At 42.3% G+C, this 20,335-nt stretch overlaps 1 protein-coding gene across 1 annotated transcript; it reads right to left on the reverse strand.

Annotated features, from left to right (window-relative positions):
- Window positions 1-3,361: 3,361 nt before the first annotated feature.
- On the reverse strand, window positions 3,362-7,186 carry LOC115583947 (zinc finger MYM-type protein 1-like). Its single transcript, XM_030421231.1, has 2 exons — window positions 7,114-7,186; window positions 3,362-5,991 (listed from the first exon to the last, which is right to left on the reverse strand). The coding sequence occupies exon 2, from the start codon at window positions 5,747-5,749 to the stop codon at window positions 4,652-4,654; it is 1,098 nt and encodes a 365-aa protein (XP_030277091.1). The 5' UTR covers window positions 5,750-5,991; window positions 7,114-7,186; the 3' UTR covers window positions 3,362-4,651.
- Between the last annotated feature and the right edge of the window lie 13,149 nt (window positions 7,187-20,335).

The raw sequence follows: 20,335 nt of genomic DNA on the forward strand, positions 1-20,335 counted from the left end.
CTAACTGGGGCTAATGCTCCGTGCTCGGCGCCCCGGTACTACTACTACACTCCATATGCATGTAGAGATCAGAGCTCCGGAGCTCCGGGACAGAACCAGCTACACAGAGACTTGGACACATCAAGAGAGAGCTTGAAGAAAAGTCCGCGAGGTAGTTGGACTCTGTGTTGCCCAGAGACAGCCGGCTACAACGGTATTCTGGCTGGACCGCCCAGCCCCACCTTCCCGCAGGCTGCTGCCATTACCTTCTCAAATGATATGCAAACCACGCTCGACTTGCCCCTCCCCTCAGGCCCCTCCCTCTCGACGCCAAAACAGTGACAGAAAGTTGAAACTGAAAATCAGTGACACTGAAAAAAAACTGACATTGTAAAAAAAATCTGAAAAAATCTGAAGATTGTCATTGAAAAACACAAAAAAATCCCAATAAAATAAAATGATAAGATTTTCAGATTTGAATTATTTGAATGACTTTCTTTTTTCAGTGCCAATACTTGTTTCAATGCCAATACAACTGTTTTCAATACAAATGTTTCAATGACAATGTTTCCTTTTTCAGTACTGGTTTTGTTTTCAATGCCAATTTTTTTTTTTGGATGCCAAATTTTAAAGTCACTGTTCTGACTCCATACTTCCTGCCCTTGTGTGTTTTCCTGCCATTGTGATTGTCCCCCCCATGGTTGCAGATCCCGGGGGGGGGGGATGTCCCCCCAATTCCTGAAAAACATGAATTGTCCCCCCCAATAAAAATACCCTTAATTATTCAAAATTGAACAAATGTATTTTCAGACTTCACATTCTTCACATTTTAGATTCACATCTAAAAAGAAATTATTCAAATGGTGGAACAAATAATGTTTGACAAATACATTTCTGACTCCACATTCCATCTCTGGTCTTCTCCACTACAATGCAAATGAACGGGTAGTTTCTTACACAGACGCTGATGACATCAGCAGGCTTAAAAGAAAAGACCCCTTCAATCTTTCTCTCAGCTCTTGAAAGTGGCTGCAGCCTGTTGTTGGGTCAACTTGTGTTGTGTTTATTGTGCTTTTGAACTGTGTTTTTTTTAGAACTGTTTACATGAAAAACATGATCAGTAAGTTTACACAACTTGGTTAGGGCTTCATATTTTGATATTCATCCATCCATCCATCCATCCATCCATTTTCGTCCGCTTATCCGGGGCCGGGTTGCGGGGGCAGCTGCCTGAGCAGGGACACCCAGACTTCCCTCTCCCCGGACACTGCCTCCAGCTCTTCCGGGAGGATTCCAAGGCGTTCCCAGTCCAGCTGAGTGACATAGTCATACCAGCGTGTCCTGGGTCTTCCTCGGGGTCTCCTCCCGGCGGGACATGCCAGGAACACCTCCCGAGGGAGGCGTCCCGGGGGCATCCGAAACAGATGCCCGAGCCACCTCAGCTGGCTCCTCTCGATGTGGAGGAGCAGCGGCTCTACTCCGAGCTTCTCCCGGGTGACAGAGCTCTAAGGGAGCGCCCTGCCACCCTGCGGAGGAAACTCATTTCGGCCGCTTGTATCCGGGATCTTATTCTTTCGGTCATGACCCAAAGTTCATCATGGCCATAGGTGAGGGTCGGAACGTAGATTGACTGGTAAATTGACTTCGCCTTTCGGCTCAGCTCTCTCTTCACCACAACAGACCGATACAACGACCGCATTACTGCGGCCGCTGCACCGATCCGCCTGTCAATCTCACGCTCCATCCTTCCCTCACTCGTGAACAAGACCCCAAGATACTTAAACTCCTCCACTTGAGGCAGGAACTCTCCTCCCACCTGGAGGGAGCAAGCCACCTTTTTCATCCATATCAATTAATCATGCATGAAGTAGTCCCATACACTGGGAGAAAAGGAAAATGGTGAGAAGAATTGGGGATCTGGGAGGGTTGGAGGGAGGCAAAAGATAAGAACACAAGTACTGAGTACTGCGAGTATTACATGCCTGAGACCCTTAAAATTATGATTTACTTATATAACAGTTAAGTGAACAGTGATACGCGCTGTTGGCTGTTTAGGACAAATAAACAAGAAAGGTAAGCATAATAAATGATTCCCTGTGCAGTACTTTTTGAATGATATGGCGAGCCTCTATGAAGTTGTGATTTTTGCTGGCATGGTATGAGTTTCATACGGACAAAAAAAAAAATCACTTTTGCGTCCCCCCTAATCCTGACATCGGATCTGCACCCCTGTGTCCCCCCTTTCTTGATGTGTTTTACCTGTGTCTCATTATCCTCAGCTTCCTTGACTGCATGCTCTCTGTCTTCTCTGCCAGTTCATATTAGCCTTTTGTAGCAAGCATTCTGGCATTTCTCCCAGTGATAGCCTTGTTAGGCCTAGTCCACATATATACAGGTATTTTACGATTTTTTTCCCTCATCCAGTTAAAACAAAACTCTGTCCACATGAAAAAAAGCAAAACTAATTATTATTATTGTTATTATTATTATTGTTATTATTATTATTGTTATTATTATTATTATCATCAAAAACCCTTATTTTGAAAGCGATGGGTGGGAGACGAGCTGTCAGCCAATCAGGAAGAAGCCCGGTCTGTTGACCCTTCTCGGCGGAGAGTTCACTTCCTCTTGAGCTGCTGAGAGGAGAAGAAGGGCAACTCCCACGTCGAGTGCGATACCTACCTCATCAAGAAACGAAATAAAAGTTGATAAAGCGGATTCAAAACTCACAGACAGAATCCCTGTGGAGCCCTGTGTGAGGGTGCAGCCATGCAGAGATACCTGACGTCTCCCTCACGAAGAAAACGCATCGGTGAGCGATCGTTTTTGTCATGCTAAGCGCTAGCCGCTAACGTTAGCATCAGGGGCGGATCTAGAAAATTATTTATGAGGTGGCGAGAGGGGTGCAGGAATTTTTGAGGGGTGGCAACATATGGCAGACATATATATACACTGAATTTAATCACAGTTATTACAGTTTGATGAGAAATAGTATGTAAACACTACACAAGGACATGGGCTGCTATTTACAAACTCATACAGACAACTTTATCTCATGCAATCAATATCTTGCATTTGAGCTTTCATGTGAAACAGTTCATATTAGGAATAAGTGACCATACAATGTGATCTCAATAATAGGAGATAATGTAGATGGGCCATTATAACAGGAAAGGCATTAAGGTACGACACAGGTGATAAGTGGCAAATGTGTGAGAGGGGAAGCAAACAGTTTTTGACTGTGTCAGAGTGCCAGCGTTGCAGGCAGCATTTGTACAAGAAACTATCCAAAGAAAAACTTACCCATGAAGACCTATGGACTGAGCTGTACTAAGGTAAGCATAAATACACTGTGGAAATAGGTCACGGCACTCAAACAAGGCACTGGACATCACTTTTATTCTTTTACTCGCTTTTACTTAGCTTGAACAATTTTTTGGCAGATGAGATGAGGCTCACAGTTACTAAAGGGTATGTTGCATCAAAATCTCTACACACCTGTAGAGAAGTCACATAAAAATACATTTTGCTCCCAGTCTGAAAAACTACAAAAACACTTTGTGAGTAGGTTCATACAGGCCATTTCTGGCCAGTTTTATACTGTATATACAAAGGAAGAGACATTAAAAAACAACAACTACAATAACAACAACACTGCTTCATGTTCAGCAGGGTTTACACTAGTGTCACATTTTAAACCTTTTTTCTCTCACTTTAGGTGATATCAGATTTTCTCAGTTGCTAAAACAAAGATATAAATACAGAAACTATAAGTGCAGACTATGTTGAGGTTCGTCATTTTGACAGCTTTGTAAAGGCTCACCAGTAAGCATAACATGAAGCTGTCATGCCTATAACAACTGAATGCGGCGATTTCCACGTTGCTCAGCAAAACGCTTCACAAATGTATCTAGATCTAATGCTTTTGTGCGTTTTGATTCAATGCTGAGTACAGCCAAACTCGATAGTCTCTTTTCTGTCATAGTAGACCGCAAATAAGTCTTAATGAACCTGAGAGATGAAAAGCTTCGTTCACAGGATGCACTGCTCACAGGTAAAACAACCACTATTTTACACAACCTGAATAACTCATAAAAAACGTCCTGGTATGGGTCCAAAAACTGAGTGAACTCCATTAGAGTGGTAGGACTCTCCTTTTCCCCCTTTTTTCTGTCTAGTACTCTCCTCGTCTGATGTAACTCGTGTTTGAGATCCTCAATGTTTGAATCATAAGCTTCAGCCAATAACAGAACAGCTTCCTCTCTCAAAAAAGTTTGACTTGATGGATTTAGTGCCTGGACACCCTGCATAATGTTGCAATTTGTGTGAGAAAATCTTCGTTCTATTTCTCCAATCATGTTATCCAGAACTGGATAGTACACAGAGACACAAAAATTGTGTTTGCTATCTGGAACTACATGCTGTCCCAAAGTGGAGTGGATGACAGTATCCTGAAGCACCTTTGTTGTCTGTCTTGGCCTCTTTGGTTTTTGCTGAGTTGTATCAATGTAACTTTGTTGACATAAATCAAGTGCTTCACTCCGTATTCCCTCAAAAGAGGCTTCACTACGGTACTGGACCAGTGTCTCTTTAAGTGCTTCAATAAGTTGAACAGCCTTAGCATAGTCCACTGTTTTAGACTGGAGCATGTCTGATCAAAATTTGGAGTCACTCAGGACCTTTCTGAACAGAACAAGAGATCCAGCAAAATTCTGATCAATTTGAGCCAGTATCCCCCTGCTTCAACAGCTCTTTGTGGATGGTTCTCAGATGCAATCTCTTCAAGCACCTGTACTATTGCAGGTAACCTGTCCATAACATTGCAACATGCTATGTGCCTACAGGCCCAACGTGTATCACTCAGCTGTTGGAGTTCCCTTGGTGCACCATCAAACATCTCCCGCTGCACTTCCAACCATTTGTTATGTACATAAGACCCAGACATGAATACATACAGTCGTTCCAATAATGAGAAGAAGTTTCCTGCATCTGCCACACTTTTCACAGCGTCTACTATGACTAAGTTCAAGCAGTGTGCACTACAGTGAACACAGAAGGCATGTTTGGCTACTTCTTTTATTTTTGCTTGAACCCCTGCATGTGCCCCGCGCATCACTGCCGCGCCATCATAGCCCTGGCCTACGAGGTTTTTCTTGTACTCCAGCCCATGCTTCTCAAGGAAGCATATAATCTTGTCACTTAAGGCAGCAGCATCCAGGTGTTCTGCCACCTCAAACTCCAGAAAGCTCTCATGAACCACGCCGTTGTAAAAATATCTCAGAACAAATGACATTTGCTCTTTTTTCTGAACATCTTTAGTTTCATCAACAATAACTGAAAACTGCTTGCTTGTTTTAACCTCCTGGATGATTTCCTCTTTGACCATTGCAGCTAAGCATTCAAGTATTTCATTCTGTATTGTTTTACTGGTGTATTTTGCATTTTTAGCTTGTTGCTCAAGTCTTTTTTTAATGATGGGGTTATGGTTACCCAGCAAGTCTAACATGGACAGAAAAACACCCTTTTTTTCTGAGTCGAGAGACTCCCTGTGACCCCGCTGTGCTATGTTTTCTGTGGCTGTTAGAACTAAAATTTCAGCTAATGATTTAATGTAGTACTGATTTTCAGCCACCTGCTTCTTTTTTTGCTCATCCATTACTCCAAACATTGAGTTATTTTTATCCATGATTTTCTTGTTCTCTGTCCATGCAAACATTGCATTTACATGGCCATCAGATCTGGCATGAGAACAGAAACCACCGTCTTTCATCGTAGCCTTTTTCCAGTTACTATAACACTCCAGTGAGGTGAAAACAGTCCTTGGAGCATCAGGGAGGGAAAAATGTCTACAAGCAAAACAAAATGCTGCATCTTTCGATTGTGAGTACTCCAACCAGGGATGAGATTTATACCAGTCACTACGGAAGCTTCTCCTGGCTCCTCCCTGAAGGGTCTTAGGGAAACTCTCTCTCGTCGGCTGCACTGGCACCTCACACCTGGACTTGGATATGTCTAGAAGATGGAGGGGAGGAAAGATTCAAACTGCATTACATCTGAAATAATTACACAATATAACAACTAGTAAAAACACAATCAATTTGTAACCATCATTGATTAGTTATAACCATCAGACTGTGTTAACACACACACTAACATTTTAGCCTGGGACTGTATTTTTAGGTTCACTTGTTTAATTTTGGAATTTAACCTGAGCAATAGATCTAAAATACATTGTACACAAAATATTAAAATTCTGTCCCCATCTCATCACACTTTAAAGTTTCCACAATTATTCATATTTAAGCAGACATGAATATTTGTATCTATTTGAAGGAGTATAAGCAATGTCTCTTAAATGCACCTTATAGCAAAATGTCTCGTCATTAGTTGTTCTTATTCATATGTAACTTAGTATACTATGCAGCAATTATTTCCATACCATGTGGACCAGCTCGACTAGTTGGTGATGGCTCAGGCACTCTCCTTTCCCTTTCACTGTCTGAGCCCTGCACGTTATCTAGTCTGTCGCTTTCTCCCTCCTCCATATCGTCAGCGCTGTGATGTTCTCCCTACTCCTCCTCCTGTCCCTGGTCGCCTTGGCCTTGTATTCTATCTCTGTCAGGTTTCGGTTGCCCTTCTCTCTCCCCTTGCACCTGGTCTTCGTGTTCTCTCTCTCCCTCCACCTCTTTTCTCTCTCCTTCCACCTCGTCTTCATCTTCTCTCTCTCCTTCCACTTCATCTCCACCGTCTACCTTGCTCAGTTGTTCATTTTCTTTTGTCGCCTTTCTCTTTGGTGAGAAAAAACTACTAATGCTACCTTTCCTCTTCATTTCTGTAAGATTGAAAGTAACTTTACAATGTTTTCCTTGACAGACGTTGACTCAATATTAGCTTTTGTAGCCTAACGTTACTTTACACAGAACTAACGTAAGACCTAGCAAACATGACATATATTATAACGTTACATGTAACTTAATGTTAGCTAGGTCTGACGTTAGTTCATGATGTATAGTTAGCGAAATAACGTTCTTCAACTTGATTTTTATCACCTCAAAATCAGCTTTGCGACTATACTAGCACTGTGCTTTCATTATTATTTCATTTCTTGATAGATAATAGTTAATCAGTTTTTACCTCTTTCCTCCCGTGTCTCCTCTCCAGTCGCGACTCCTGTCTCCCTCGCTTTGCGCCACTCAGTTTTCCAAACAAAGCCGTCTCTTGCCGCTCTCGCGTTATCTCGTGCTGCATTCACTGCAGTCGGACATTGGAAATTCGCGCTCGTAAATGTCAAAATGGCCATAACTTTTCTTTGAATTCGTTGCTGCCAACTGGGGTGGCAGCAGGGGTGGCAAGACTTTCTTTGAGGGTGGCATTTGCCACCCCGGTAGATCCGCCCATGGTTAGCATTAAGGCTGATGGCGGAGTGCTCGCTGAGACGCTAATTAACACCAGGGCAGATGCCATACACCAGTGATCCTCACTATTTTTGTCAGAAGAGCCACATTGGCAATGCAAAATCAAAAGGAGAGCCAATTTTACAACAACATACTAAGTCACCTTTGCAAATGTGCATTTCTACATATAAATTGGACAGCCCACAAAAAAAGAAATAACACAGCCAATACATTTTCATTTAAGACCAGATTTACCTTAATACTAGGATGAAGGAAGCTGGCATGCATGTCCTTGACTTTTTTCATGTTGTATTTTTAGTTTGTTGTTGCAATCACAGTGAGGCATTCAAGATGAGCATGGGTCAGTCCGTTTCTCTGTTTCCTCTTGATAGTGTTCATGGTCAAAAATGTTGACTCACAGGTGTATGTGCTCATGAAGAAAGACATCACTTTCTGTGCAAGTGGTTTCAAAGTGGGAAAGTCTGCTTCAGAAACCAAACTCCAGAAGTGGGCAACACCTGTTCTGAGTTCAACTTGGAGAATGTTATTTGTTTGCAGCTCAATTATTTCACTCTCCAGAGCAGCACGATTACCAGGGCAGAGCTGGTGATGGTTGGTGTGAGGGAGGACACATCCACATGGAAAGGGTTTTCAATAAAATCGAAAATCTCCTTATGTTCAGTCACATCACTGAATCTGGATTCAAACTCACTCTTCAGCTCCTCTAAAACTTCAACAAATCTGCTGTAGCTGAAGTGCTGCTGCAGAGATGGGTCACTTGTGGTTGTTGCTCTGAGTTTAGGGAAGTGGATGAGTTCTCTGTCAGGTATCCACAGAGCAGTTATTTTGTTTTGGAATGCTCTGACTGCCCTCAGCATGTCACTTGGAAGCTTGTCTCTCCCTTGGAGCTGCAAGTTGAGAGTGTTCGGGTGACAGGCAATGTCAGTAAGGAGGGCCAGCTGTATGATCCAGTGTGGTTCTTTCAGCTCTGTCTGGTGTTTCCCCTTGCTGTCCAAGAAACTGTTGATTTCAGGAAGGAGGCTCAGGAACCGCTCCAGCACCCTTCAACGGGACAACCATCTTACTTCACTGTGCAACACTAAATCGCTGTACTCTGTGTCATAGTCTTGGATTAACTGTCTGAACTGTCTGTGGTGTAGTGCTCTTGAAACAATGTAATTGACCACATGTACAACCCTTTGCATCACATTTTGGAATTCATTGTTTCTGAGCTTTGATACCAGTGCCTCCTGATGGATGATGCAATGGAAGCTGATGAAATTGGGGATTTCATCTCTTTTTTTTCATGAGGCCAACAAGACCCTTCTCTTTGCCTCGCATGCTTGGAGCACCATCAGTACACACACTTGCAAGTTTGGACCAGCTGAGATGATTTTCCTCAAAAAATACTAAAAGTGCATTCAGAATATCCTCACCTCTTGTTTGGCCATGGAGTGGTAGTAAGCACAACATTTCCTCTTGAAAAGAGTTTTCTTTTGGGAACCTCACCCAAGTGCACAGCTGAGCAACGTCAGTGACGTCTGTGCTTTCGTCCACTGCGATGCTGCAACAAGGTGCAGCGCGCAGATCAGCCAACAGCTGGTCACGTATGTCCTTTCTGATGTCTTCCATCAGCCTCATTATTGTTGAATCATACAGCTGTAACCCTTTTATTATTAAAGTCTGTGAACAGTATTTCTGCTGAAGCCTAAAAACAGTCATTCACTATTTCTGAGTCTGAGAAAGGTTTTTTGGCCCTTGCCAAAATCCACGCTATTTCATAAGACGCCTCTGATAAACGCTCTGCAGTGGTGGTTGTCCGGTGAATAAGATTTTGCTGCTCACAAAGTGAAGCAGTGAGCTGTGTTATTTTCTTCTTTCTTAGTTCACTGCCAGGCGGGTAACTTTCATTGAATTTTGAATGCGCCGTTTTGAAATGGCGCTCCAAGTTGCCTTTGCATATTAAGCACAGAGGGTTCATGCCATGCAGAACAAATAAGAATTAGTCTGTCCACTTGTCGTGAAATTTTCTGTGCTCATCTTTTATGCTTCGTATTTTTCGTTTCTTACTGGGTAACGTTACACCTGCTGTTTTTTCGCTCGTCCCCTCTCCGGTGTCTTTGTGCTGATTTTTGTTTGCTGCTTCCTCAGACTCATTTTCCTCATCCACTCCACTATTAGTCACAACACTGTGTGTCTGTCCATCTGGTTTTTGAGCTCGTTTCTGTCCCTTTTTTTTATAAAAAAACGGTCCATTTTGTGTTTCTGCTGGCTAGCGGAGCTAGCGGAGATAACATAGCCTGCCTGCAAACGTGCGCAGCGGTAACGTGTTGTAAACAATGCCACATGGCATGCGGGCTGCGTTGCCATGTTTGACAATGCCCCCTTTAGGAAGCACCATTAAGGCTTAAAATACTTCCTTTCACCTTCACTATTTGGGTGAAGGGAGAAGTATAATTCATATGTTTGCGTCTTTGTAGTGCAGTGTTGTATGTTTATGAAGCACATCTGAAAAAATGTATTGGCTGTGTTACCACATAGGAAGCTACCATGCGAGCCACCAATTATAGCTTGACGAGCCGCATGTGGCTCGTGAGCCGCGCAATGAGTAACAGTGCCATACATTAAAGTTGGCTTTTATACCTCCGGATCCGGACGAAATTCGTCCGTCCGTACCAAACATTCTCTCCGCTACTGGCCTACATACCTCCATCCGGTTTCAGCGTTTTTATGGACGTAATGCAACTTATCCTCTAGAGGGCAGTGTCGTGTCATAAATGACAGAGATGTTGACACGGCGACCATTGCCGTTTCAACGACGCTGCCATTACCGGCACCAACATCAACAACATGGCTTCAGTAGAGGAGGTTATTTTCCTTTGTTTATTCAGAAACAGACAAAAAGGGACCAAAAAACGTACACGGCGGTGGCATGTGTGGCCACTAAATGAGTTTTTTTCTTTTGTTTTGCTGATGAGAGAACTTGATGATGAAAGGCACTTTCAATACTTTCGTATGTCGGCCGCAACATTTGATGACTTGCTACGCTGGTTAGCTCCGATTATTGACCACGCTGCATCCCACAGAGCGCCCGTTAGCGATGCTGAGCAACTGGCTGTGACCCTCCGTTTTCTGGCAGCAGGGATCAGCCAACAAGCCCTGGCAGCCAGTCACAAGTTGGGAACTGCGACGGTGTCCAAAATAATCAGGGAGGTGTGTCAGGCTCTGTGGACTGCGTTGAGGGAGGAGGCGAAGTTCCCACAGGGCGATCAATGGGAGGCTATTCGTGAGGGTTTTTTGACGCAATGGGATCACCCAAATTGCGTCGGAGCCATCAATGGAAAACACGTCCGCGTCAAAGCGCCAGCCAACAGTGACAGCAGCTTTTTTAATTATAAAGGTTCTCTTAGTTTTGTTTTGATGGCTGCCTGTGACGCGAATTACCGTTTTTCCATTTTTCTCGACATCGGTGCCTTCGGCAGAGAGAGCTGGTGTCTTCAGCCGTTCTCAGTTTGGAGAAAAGCTAATTCAGGGACGGCTCTCTCTGCCGCCACACGCTCCTCTGCCTGGGACAGGATGTTCTGACAACGCTTGTTTTTGTGGCTGATGAGGCATTCACACAGAAGATCAACCTCATGCGCCCATACCCAGGTGAGTGAAGTAGCCTCTCTAATATCTTATCTTTTTACCATTACAACATTAAAATGTTGTTAACTAGTGTATTGTCTATTACCCAAACTGCACATCAAAACTTATGAATCACACTTATTTTCAGGGTTTTCCCTGCCATTATACGGCTTAGGTGCGGCGCCCAAGCGTTTTTGCCTCCCGCCTAAGCAGGGTTCTCCCCAGACGGTGGAACAGCGGCGCGTGACGGTGACGAGCGTCCGTCCGTCCCCCAGCTGACGGAGTTGATGACACCCTCCCCCCCCCCGGACTGACGTTGACGAGTGTTCGCGCACAGGTTCGCAGAGGCCTTATCTGTGCCCATCTATCCAGATAAAAGTTTGTAGTATTTGTAGAGTGTGGAGCCTCTCATTGCAAGGCACAGAGACAATAAGAACAATATTGAGACACCCCCCCTGTAAACTAGAACTATTACTACACCACAAAACTCATGTAAACAGTAGGCGTTTTTCTATGATTTTTTTTTCCCAATTTGCTTATCAAAGGGCTTGATCCATTCCTGATATACTTCCTCATCTCTCAAGTAAGCCCAGCCAGCACCACCATCATCATCATCATCATCATCATCATCATCATCATCATCTCCAGCCCTGTTCTGTCTTCCCCTGTTTCCTCTACCACGTCCACCTCTCCTATGGACACCGCGACCTCGTGTATCAGCCCTTCTATGAACACTTCGCCCACGTCTCCCCCTGCTATCTCCTCTAGTGTTGGGAGAAGAGTTGGACTCGTGTGTGCTTTGTGCTTCATGAACACTGCTGCATCGCATAGCTGCACCTCTGCCTCGGATAGAGGCTACGTGACCATCGCGGTGGAAAGAGTGAACACTTACGCTGGTCCCAGCGCTGTTCTCACCACCCCCGCTACTTCTACCACATCCATTCGCCCCCCTACTGATACTACAAGTTCGTGTATCATTTCCATTCCCACCTATGTTGGGCAAAGGGTCGTGTGTTTTGTGCATTTTTCTCGCTCTGCGCAGCAGCGCCATTGCTAAACAAAGACGCACCGTGACTAGCAAGCTCACTAATCGACCGACCGTCATCTCCCAAAGATTTTCCCCTTCAGAATCAGAATCAGCGAATAGAAGCTCAATCACTTCCCTACGTGTCAATTTTTTGCTTGCCATTGTCATTTATTTCGTGCTCAAATCCAGCAACACCGCTTCCACAAACTGGCTCCGTGGCGCACTGTCTCCTGTCTCTCACCCCACAGTTTGCATGGGACTTCCTCTAACATTTTGCATTGAAGCATGACGTTTTTCTGCGCTAAGGTCTTAGTATGGGATGTCTGCCAACTAGTGGTGGGGAGTATGAACGACATGTAACACTCTATTCAGAGAAAACAGCTGTTTTGTTCAGTGCCGCGGGGTGTCGCAAATTTGCGACTCTGGCGCCTAAAGGGTTAATGCTGAGGCATTAGCCTGACATTTTAAAGCTTCAAACACAATCCGGTGCAATGTCATACTTTGGTTTGCATATTTGTTACACACTTTACTATGAAAGGTGTGGATTTAGCACTTTTATCTGTGCCTTTTAAGCACAGTAAGCCATGTTTTAATTGCCTGTGAATGTTATTTTGTTCTTGAATAGTTTGAGCGCTTGAAAGCCATTAAAATGGTTCATTTGTGGTTAAAACCTGCCATTACATGGCAGAGGGTACACCAAAGTCCTTCTAGGCAAGTCATGCCACTCGGCGGCCATCTTGGTGACGCCTCGAAAAGCCCAAAGAGACCAGACCCCTATCTAAATGAATGGAGGCATGGTCAAATCCACCCTTTAATGTGATAGCAGGACAGAAAAAACATACAGACATGCTCGCCAGTGAAATAAGATACAAATAAAAACCAAAAAACATCGACTTTACCATAGAAATGATGTTTAAAACGCTCTTTTCCTACAGGGAGAACTCCACTGCACATGCGCGCGGATTTACGACACCGACGTCCATCGTACGGCTGAATCTGTGCCGGCTGCTGTGCTCTGGCTCTATTCTACCTGACCACTGATGTATGGACCAGATAATGTCTAATACATCATTTCTTATCATTCACTCTATAAATTAGGTAACGATTTGAAAGCTGACTCTGCTTGCCACCAGGCAATGGTCTCTGTCGTAAAAACTACTTGTGCGCATGCGCTGGTGAAACAACGTGATTGGGCTATAATTTTCCTGGTTCGGCTGTGACAACGCAGGTGATTGGCTGTTGGTGAAAGGGGTGGGATATGCGCCATCTTTGGTGTCGCACATTTCCCCATTCAAAATGATCAGAGTGATCTGTCTCTACAATAGTAGAACGTCTCTGGGGTACACGATATGTGTCTTCTTATTGATATTTGGGATGTTTTGTATTCCAATTGTTATGTGAAGGAGATATTTTGATATTATTATATTGGAGAGGTTATTCTAATAACTTAGGTCTCTGATAGTTGGGGGGCAGTTGGATAGTAATATTGCTGATGATGCTGATGTGTGATATCATATTGCAATGGTTATTCAGTTATCAGGAGTCTGATGAGAATTTAATGTGATTTATATTCTATAGTTCATGACTAAAAGCTAAGAGTAGGCCAGGTTTTTTGATGGACTTCTTTGAACCGCTGACCTACCTGGATGTTGGAGCTTAGATAGTGACGTTGATGGCGAGCTACAGCCCAGAGGAGAACCAGAGATACGGCGCCTGCAGAGGATTGAGAGCCCGGGTTTCGGCACTTCATTACATACACACGCATACTACTGATCGACTGATACATCGGCCGGCTGATTTTATCGGCTGATTTTTGCAGTTTTTATTACGTGTATCGGCATCGGCCGATGCGGGCTGCTGTGTTCACCGATCCGGCATTATTAACAGACAGGCGTCCACAGGCAGGTCTGTGTTGCTGGAGACGCTGCAGTGCACATACAGACCATGCATAGCCCCTCCCCCACTAGGAGAGTGCTGGAGGCCTGCTCTTCAACACAACAATACGTTTTAAACTTTCAAAGCATCTTTTAACTGTTTAACTTAGCTGAAATATTGCCATACACTTTGAAAGTGGAAACACGAATGCCAAATGCATGCTCTATAGGGCTTAACGATATATCGTTATCGTATCTATATCTAGATATGAACATTCAAGATATTCATATTGAAAAAGCAACGATATAAACGATATAGATTCCCCCTGCTCGCCCTGCATGTACAGCTCTGGCAGTTACAACAAACATCGTTTTTACGATTGCCCTTGAATGCAACGCTAAGGCCAGCCAATCACAAACCTTATTTCATGCTTGCTTTGGATCGACAGCTGAAGCCAACCAATGACAAACATACGAGGGCGGGAGTGAGGGAGATGGAGACTGAGACGCACACACACTACATACAAGTGTTGCCAACTTGGCGACTTTCTCACCAGATTTAGCGACTTTTCAGACCTCTTAGCGACTTTATTTCTTAAAAGTGACTAGCGACAAATTTAGCGACTTATTCAGATCATCAGGGGAAACGCGAGAAATATATTGTAATTCACATGCTGCTCAGAGTGATCGCAGTCCACGGCTCCTCTGCAGCAGCGCCGGGGTCTCTCCCCTCTCATGCGGCTGTGCAGGCGGCAGGCTGGTGTGTGTGTGGGGGCTGGCTGGGGCAGCAGGAGCGGACGCTGCGGACGCTCGCTCTGTGGATTTGAGACCGTATAGCTGCCGTTTACTCTGCTTTGATCCGTTAATTCTCTGACTTAAGTCTTTCTAGATTCCACTGGTACTTTACCGGCGATAACCTGAAGCTGCTGAGTCTCGCTCTTCACTCTCACTCTTTCTCTCCAGATTAGGATGTCATCATTCATCTTGTAAAAATGCACATAGTTCGTTTGATTTTCTCCCTCCCTTCACTGTTGTTACTTCATATATATTTGTCTCTGTAGTGAGTTTGTGATTATTTGGTAAAGACTTCTCTGTATATGGCTTAAAATAATCTCTTTATTTTTCTGAAAAATGCTTGGTTTTCACCAAACTCGTAGTCGTATCGTATCGATATTGAGAAATCTGGCATGAATATTGAGATATGAAATTTTGTCCATATCGTTCAGCCCTAATGCTCTATATGTGTTTTGCTTGAAACTATAGCTAAGCAAGTTTGTGGGTCCAAAAGGAGAATGCCGAATGCCTCGTCTATAAAACTGCTTGCCATTGTGGCTATATGTATTCATACGGTAGCTGTTACGAACACTGGTCATAGGATTAAGTAATGCCGACGTTGTTGCGTGGTGTTGTAGCAGTTTTATTTAGCGACCACCTTGCTGGAGGTTTGGACGCTTGTGTGTGTGTTTCTCTCTCCCTGCCTGGAGTGGGGCCGAGTTCCCTTGCCATCGCGGTGATATCATAGCGCAACCCCCCCTCAAGAAGAGCTTTAATGATGAGAGATATGTTTTATACGTAGTTGAATATTAATTTGTAGTAATGTTTATCATGTAGCAGACAAGTGCACCGTGATAGTGTTTAGAGCCGTTTGCACACGTTAGCAATAGCAATCCAGTTCAATAGTGGTTAAGTTTTTCAGTCAGCATCAGCTACCAAACAGAAGTTCATGTGTGTGTGTTTGTGCGTCTCACTCAGTGGGACACACATGCATCACAGCGATATATGAGAGTGCTGCGCAGACTGAAGGAGAGCTTTTAAAACTTTGAGAAACAGTTTTATACTTGGTTGAATATTTATTTCTGTTAAAGGAGAACTTCGGTCGATTTCAACATGCAGCTTTATCGCTCAAGCTACCCTTGACTAGCCAGTGCCGAAAACGCGAACACTTTTGGTCCACCTCTTACAGGGTTCCTTGAACGGAGAGTTAGCATTGACAGCTAACAGCATGAGGTCAGAACTTTACACTGTGTTTTAAGTGTCTTAACATGCTCCAAATCTCACCCCAAAAGTTATGCAACATCAGCAGAATCCTTACAACACAGCACTGTAGCGTTTATGACTCACAATGAATAAAAAAGTGATTAAAACAGTGTGTTTGTGCAAGCTGCCACATACCGGTTTGTTGACATCCCTGTTGCCCGGTCTGCTCTGCTCTGCGCAAGAACCATTAGCATGAGCAGACAAGCTTGCTCTCGGTGCAGAGCGAATAGACTCATAACAGGCTATTGTAAGGCTAATGGCTCATGGCAGGCTGTAACATGAACAGATACGTTATGAACAGAAAAACGAAAATGCTGGAATACGTTTCTGTCTGCAAAATTCAAGTTTCCATCGCTGCCAGTGAGGGAGTTGGCGCACGCTCGACGGATCGACTAGTTTGGTCTACGACATGGATGTCAACAGACCGGTTTGTGGCTGCTTGCACAAAGTGTTTTAACCACTTTTTTATTCATTTTGATTCATAAACGCTACAGTGCTGTGTTGTAAGGATTCAGCTGATGTTGCATAACTTTTGGGGTGAGATTTTTGGGGTGAGCATGTTTGGGGTGAGCATGTTAAGACGCTTAAAACACAGTGTAAAGTTCTGACCCCACGCTGTTAGCTGTCAATGCTAACTCTCCGTTCAAGGAGCCCTGTAAGAGGTGGACCCAAAAGTGTTCACATTTTTCGGTACTGGCTAGTCAAGGGTAGCTTGAACGATAAAGCTGCATGTTGAAATCGACCGAAGTTCTACTTTAAGGTTAATGCAATTTAGAACAGAACCTTGAATAGTTTGTTGCTTAATGCACATCTGACATCACGTTATTTTCCTCTCCTAATTTAGGTTCTGGGGTTGCCATTCTGGTAGCTTATTTTACATTTTCGTTTAGACCTACTAGTGTGTTGTCTTTGCATATTAGGTGGCATAGTAGCCGAAGACATGCTCATTTTATTTTATGTAGAAAAATTGAAACCATGGCAGTCTTAAATAATTTAAATAAGTTCCCAGTCTGGGATCATTAAAGTAATTCTATCTATCTAAATTACAAATCAAGCACTTTATTTCAATGGCTACTCATTTATTTATTGTTGAATTATTAAAATGTGTTGACAAAAGACATTTTGTGATGACCTGATTATATCTGTCTTATAATGTCAGCAAGAAATGCATCATCAAGTCTGTGTTGTAGATGTGGAAGCCTTTTACCCTTGCACAGTTAACCATATGCACCCATCCATATGATGCACACATAATGTGGGTGATATGAATGTAAGATGATTGCACAAGATTGACACTGATCTATGTTTTCGTTTATTATTTTTAAAGAAATGGCAGAGCAGAAAACCAATCCAGTGTGGCAGCATTTCACAGAGCCTACTCCTGGAAAGGCTCGTTCTACCTCACCTGTTTTTAATATTTGTTAAATATTGTTTACTTGTTTTTGTTCTACCTCACCTTTTTAATTTCAATAAATGTTCCTTTTTAAAAATTGAGACTCGTAACATTTGTTATCATCATTGTATACTTTTTATGAGTGGGTTAGTCCATATCGGTCATCGGCTAAGGCTGATGAAAAAAAAAATCGGTATCGGCTTCGTTCCTAAAAAATCCATATCGGTCGATCCCTAACGCACACACACCACCAGCCGTGCGGTAGGATTAACTCTTTCCACCTTCTCAGTGGACTGAACAGCACTAAAACTGGAACCGTTCAGAGGTGACTGAATACAAGGGGGATTATTTGAACTTTAAATCACAGCTGTGAGTTTATTTTCCATTTTTTATTTTTCTGCTTTCCCGGGTAAGAATTGTATCATATTGTGTAATTTCATGCGTTTCACTTATCCATTCTCATCCTGATATCAAAGGGGAAGCGTTGTTGTTTCTCAAAGAAGTACTGTTGTGTCTGGGTTGTTCCTGGTATGTTGTTTGGTTAATCCTGGGCTTCATAGTCGAACGTAGATCTTCTGATCCCACCGGCCTTACGAAATCATTACATTCAGTAAGTAACTTCTGTTTTTCACCTCTAAAGGGTTACACACGCTGCATTATCAAAGAATCTGAGCTTACAAGCTAACAAAGCTCCATTTATTTGGTTAATTGCAGCACGCACATTTTTTTTATTTTAATATGTTTTTAATTTTTCTAGCATCTCCACATTGATTCAACTCTGTTTAACTTTAATTTAGATAGATACACTTTGTTTACCAAGCTGAGATTAATTTTTGAGCTCTGCTTAATTATAAATCTGGATTTATTCATTTTAAACCTATTTTTTACTAATCTCATACAATTGTACCAACATTATAATAATACAGAACTATACATACAACCTGCATACAACATTTATAACAGGGTTCGTGCTGGTGCTTGAAATCCTTGAAAGTGCTTGAATTTCAACGTTGTGTTTTTAAGGTCTGAAAAGTGCTTGGATTTTAGTTTAAGTGCTTGAAAGTGCTTGAAATTATAACTCTGTGTCTTGGCAACATTGGGATCAGACTGGATAGTTTTCTTATTACAAGGAGAAATAAAATCCGTCTGTGTGTATCATCACACATGCAGCCTGGTAGCAATAGAGAAGGATGGCTGACGAGAAGGTGAATTTGATGCAATTTGGACTGATGACACGTTCAATATTAATAAACTTTGATGAATAAGCGAAAAGCTTATAAAAGTTTATGTGAAAAAAGAAAAGTACAAGGTTCTCTCAGGTCTCTCTTTGTCCCGGGGCAAGTGTACCTGAAGAACGTCAAGTGGCTTCCCTTTTTTTGGATAAAACTTTGTGTTCTCCTTTAATTTCTAAAGTTTTTGCTATCATGAAACATCATTTTAGATGTTTACAGCATAATGCAATGTACATAATTGTGATAAAAAGTGAAAAAAATAATCATGAGTATATATATTCCTGTAGATATGTATTTTACCCCAGCGATAAGGTGCTGGAAAATTTTGTAAATTACCCTTAAAAGTGCTTGAAAAGTGCTTGAATTTGACCTTGAAAAATGTGTACGAACCCTGTTATAAGTTATTGTTGTTATATCTCATTACATTAAAAAAAAAAATGACCCATCAACATTTCTTATAACTAAAATTCAGTTTAATGATGTTGTATATATTTTGGTTTCAACAATTAGAAAGCCTAAACATGCACCTTTTAAAATGTTTTGATGTTTCAACACACTAATCCAAAACAACAACTTGTACATTTGTAGACATTTTCTTCCTAGTGCAGTTAACAACAAATGTTAGCAGGTGTTTTGTTTTTGCTACAGTTTCTGTTCCCTGAAAAAAAAAGGTTAAGTACAATACAGTAAACCTGGTGCCCCACACCTCTGTCCAGTAACCAATATATGGAAGAATAAGCAAACACTACAAAATATTAATTGCAGCAAAATTTAAACTGTCCTTTGCTTTGTTTATAACAGCAACACATTTACACATTTTCTCCATGTATTTTACATGAGGTTTTCAAGTAAGTTAGTTGTGTGTTATGACTTTAATTTGTTAGTCCTTGCGATTACCAAAAAAGATAGCTTTTTATTCCAGTTAAGTGATGATTTATGTTCATCAAGCCACCCTTTTATGTTTGACCATCTTATAGACTTTACTGTCTGTAATTGTCTTTAAATCCTGCCCAGAACAAAACATAATTGTTCGATCTCTAAACAAAAGAAACTGCAGTATGTTGGATACATCACATCTCTCATTAATTTATATTTAAAAACATTTTTTTTTTTCCAATTCCATCCCTTATGGGACTCCAAATTTAACTTTCATCTTCATCTTCACACAAACCATGCAGTTGTCAGCCTTACCACTAAGTGGCACTAACAAAGCGTTTTCAAACTTACATTGCAGGTACAGAATTTCACCTAATGGGCCTTTCCTAATGCCTCAGGGTGTCTGTTGCTAGTTGCTTCTAGTGCATAATATTTAATGCTGTTGCTTGTCGAGCTTATTTGTCTGTAGCGTGTCTCTGTACACTCTGACAAAGGTGTGTTGAAGTTACCTTTGTTATTACTTTGCACAGAGAGTAGTAGAGAAGCTTATTTGCTTTCTCTTCCTCTCACTCTCCTGAACTTGGACCAAGTTGGACTACATTATATCATCGATATATTGTCTGGGGACTATATAAATAGAAAGATCAATTTAATTTTCCATGTACCTGTTGAGCTGTTTATCCATCTAAATTGTTTTGGTGTGATTTGCAGAATTTAGGAGATATCAGACGTAGAGATGTCTGTCTCCTCACGAATGTTACAGAACTGGATGAAAAAAAACATTTGAAAAATCAACAGCAATGTCTCTTCAGAAATCATACCTGGGGCCTCATTTATAAACGTTGCGTGCGCACAAAAGAAGGCGTACGCAACTCTCTACACACACCGTGGGATTT

This window comes from Sparus aurata, chromosome 6 (assembly GCF_900880675.1).
Source record: "Sparus aurata chromosome 6, fSpaAur1.1, whole genome shotgun sequence".
Lineage (NCBI taxonomy): Eukaryota > Metazoa > Chordata > Actinopteri > Spariformes > Sparidae > Sparus > Sparus aurata.

Bases quoted from the DNA above. Each gene is read 5' to 3' on its own strand.
- LOC115583947 (XM_030421231.1), bottom strand. From the start codon at position 5,749: ATGAAAGACGGTGGTTTCTGTTCTCATGCCAGATCTGATGGCCATGTA.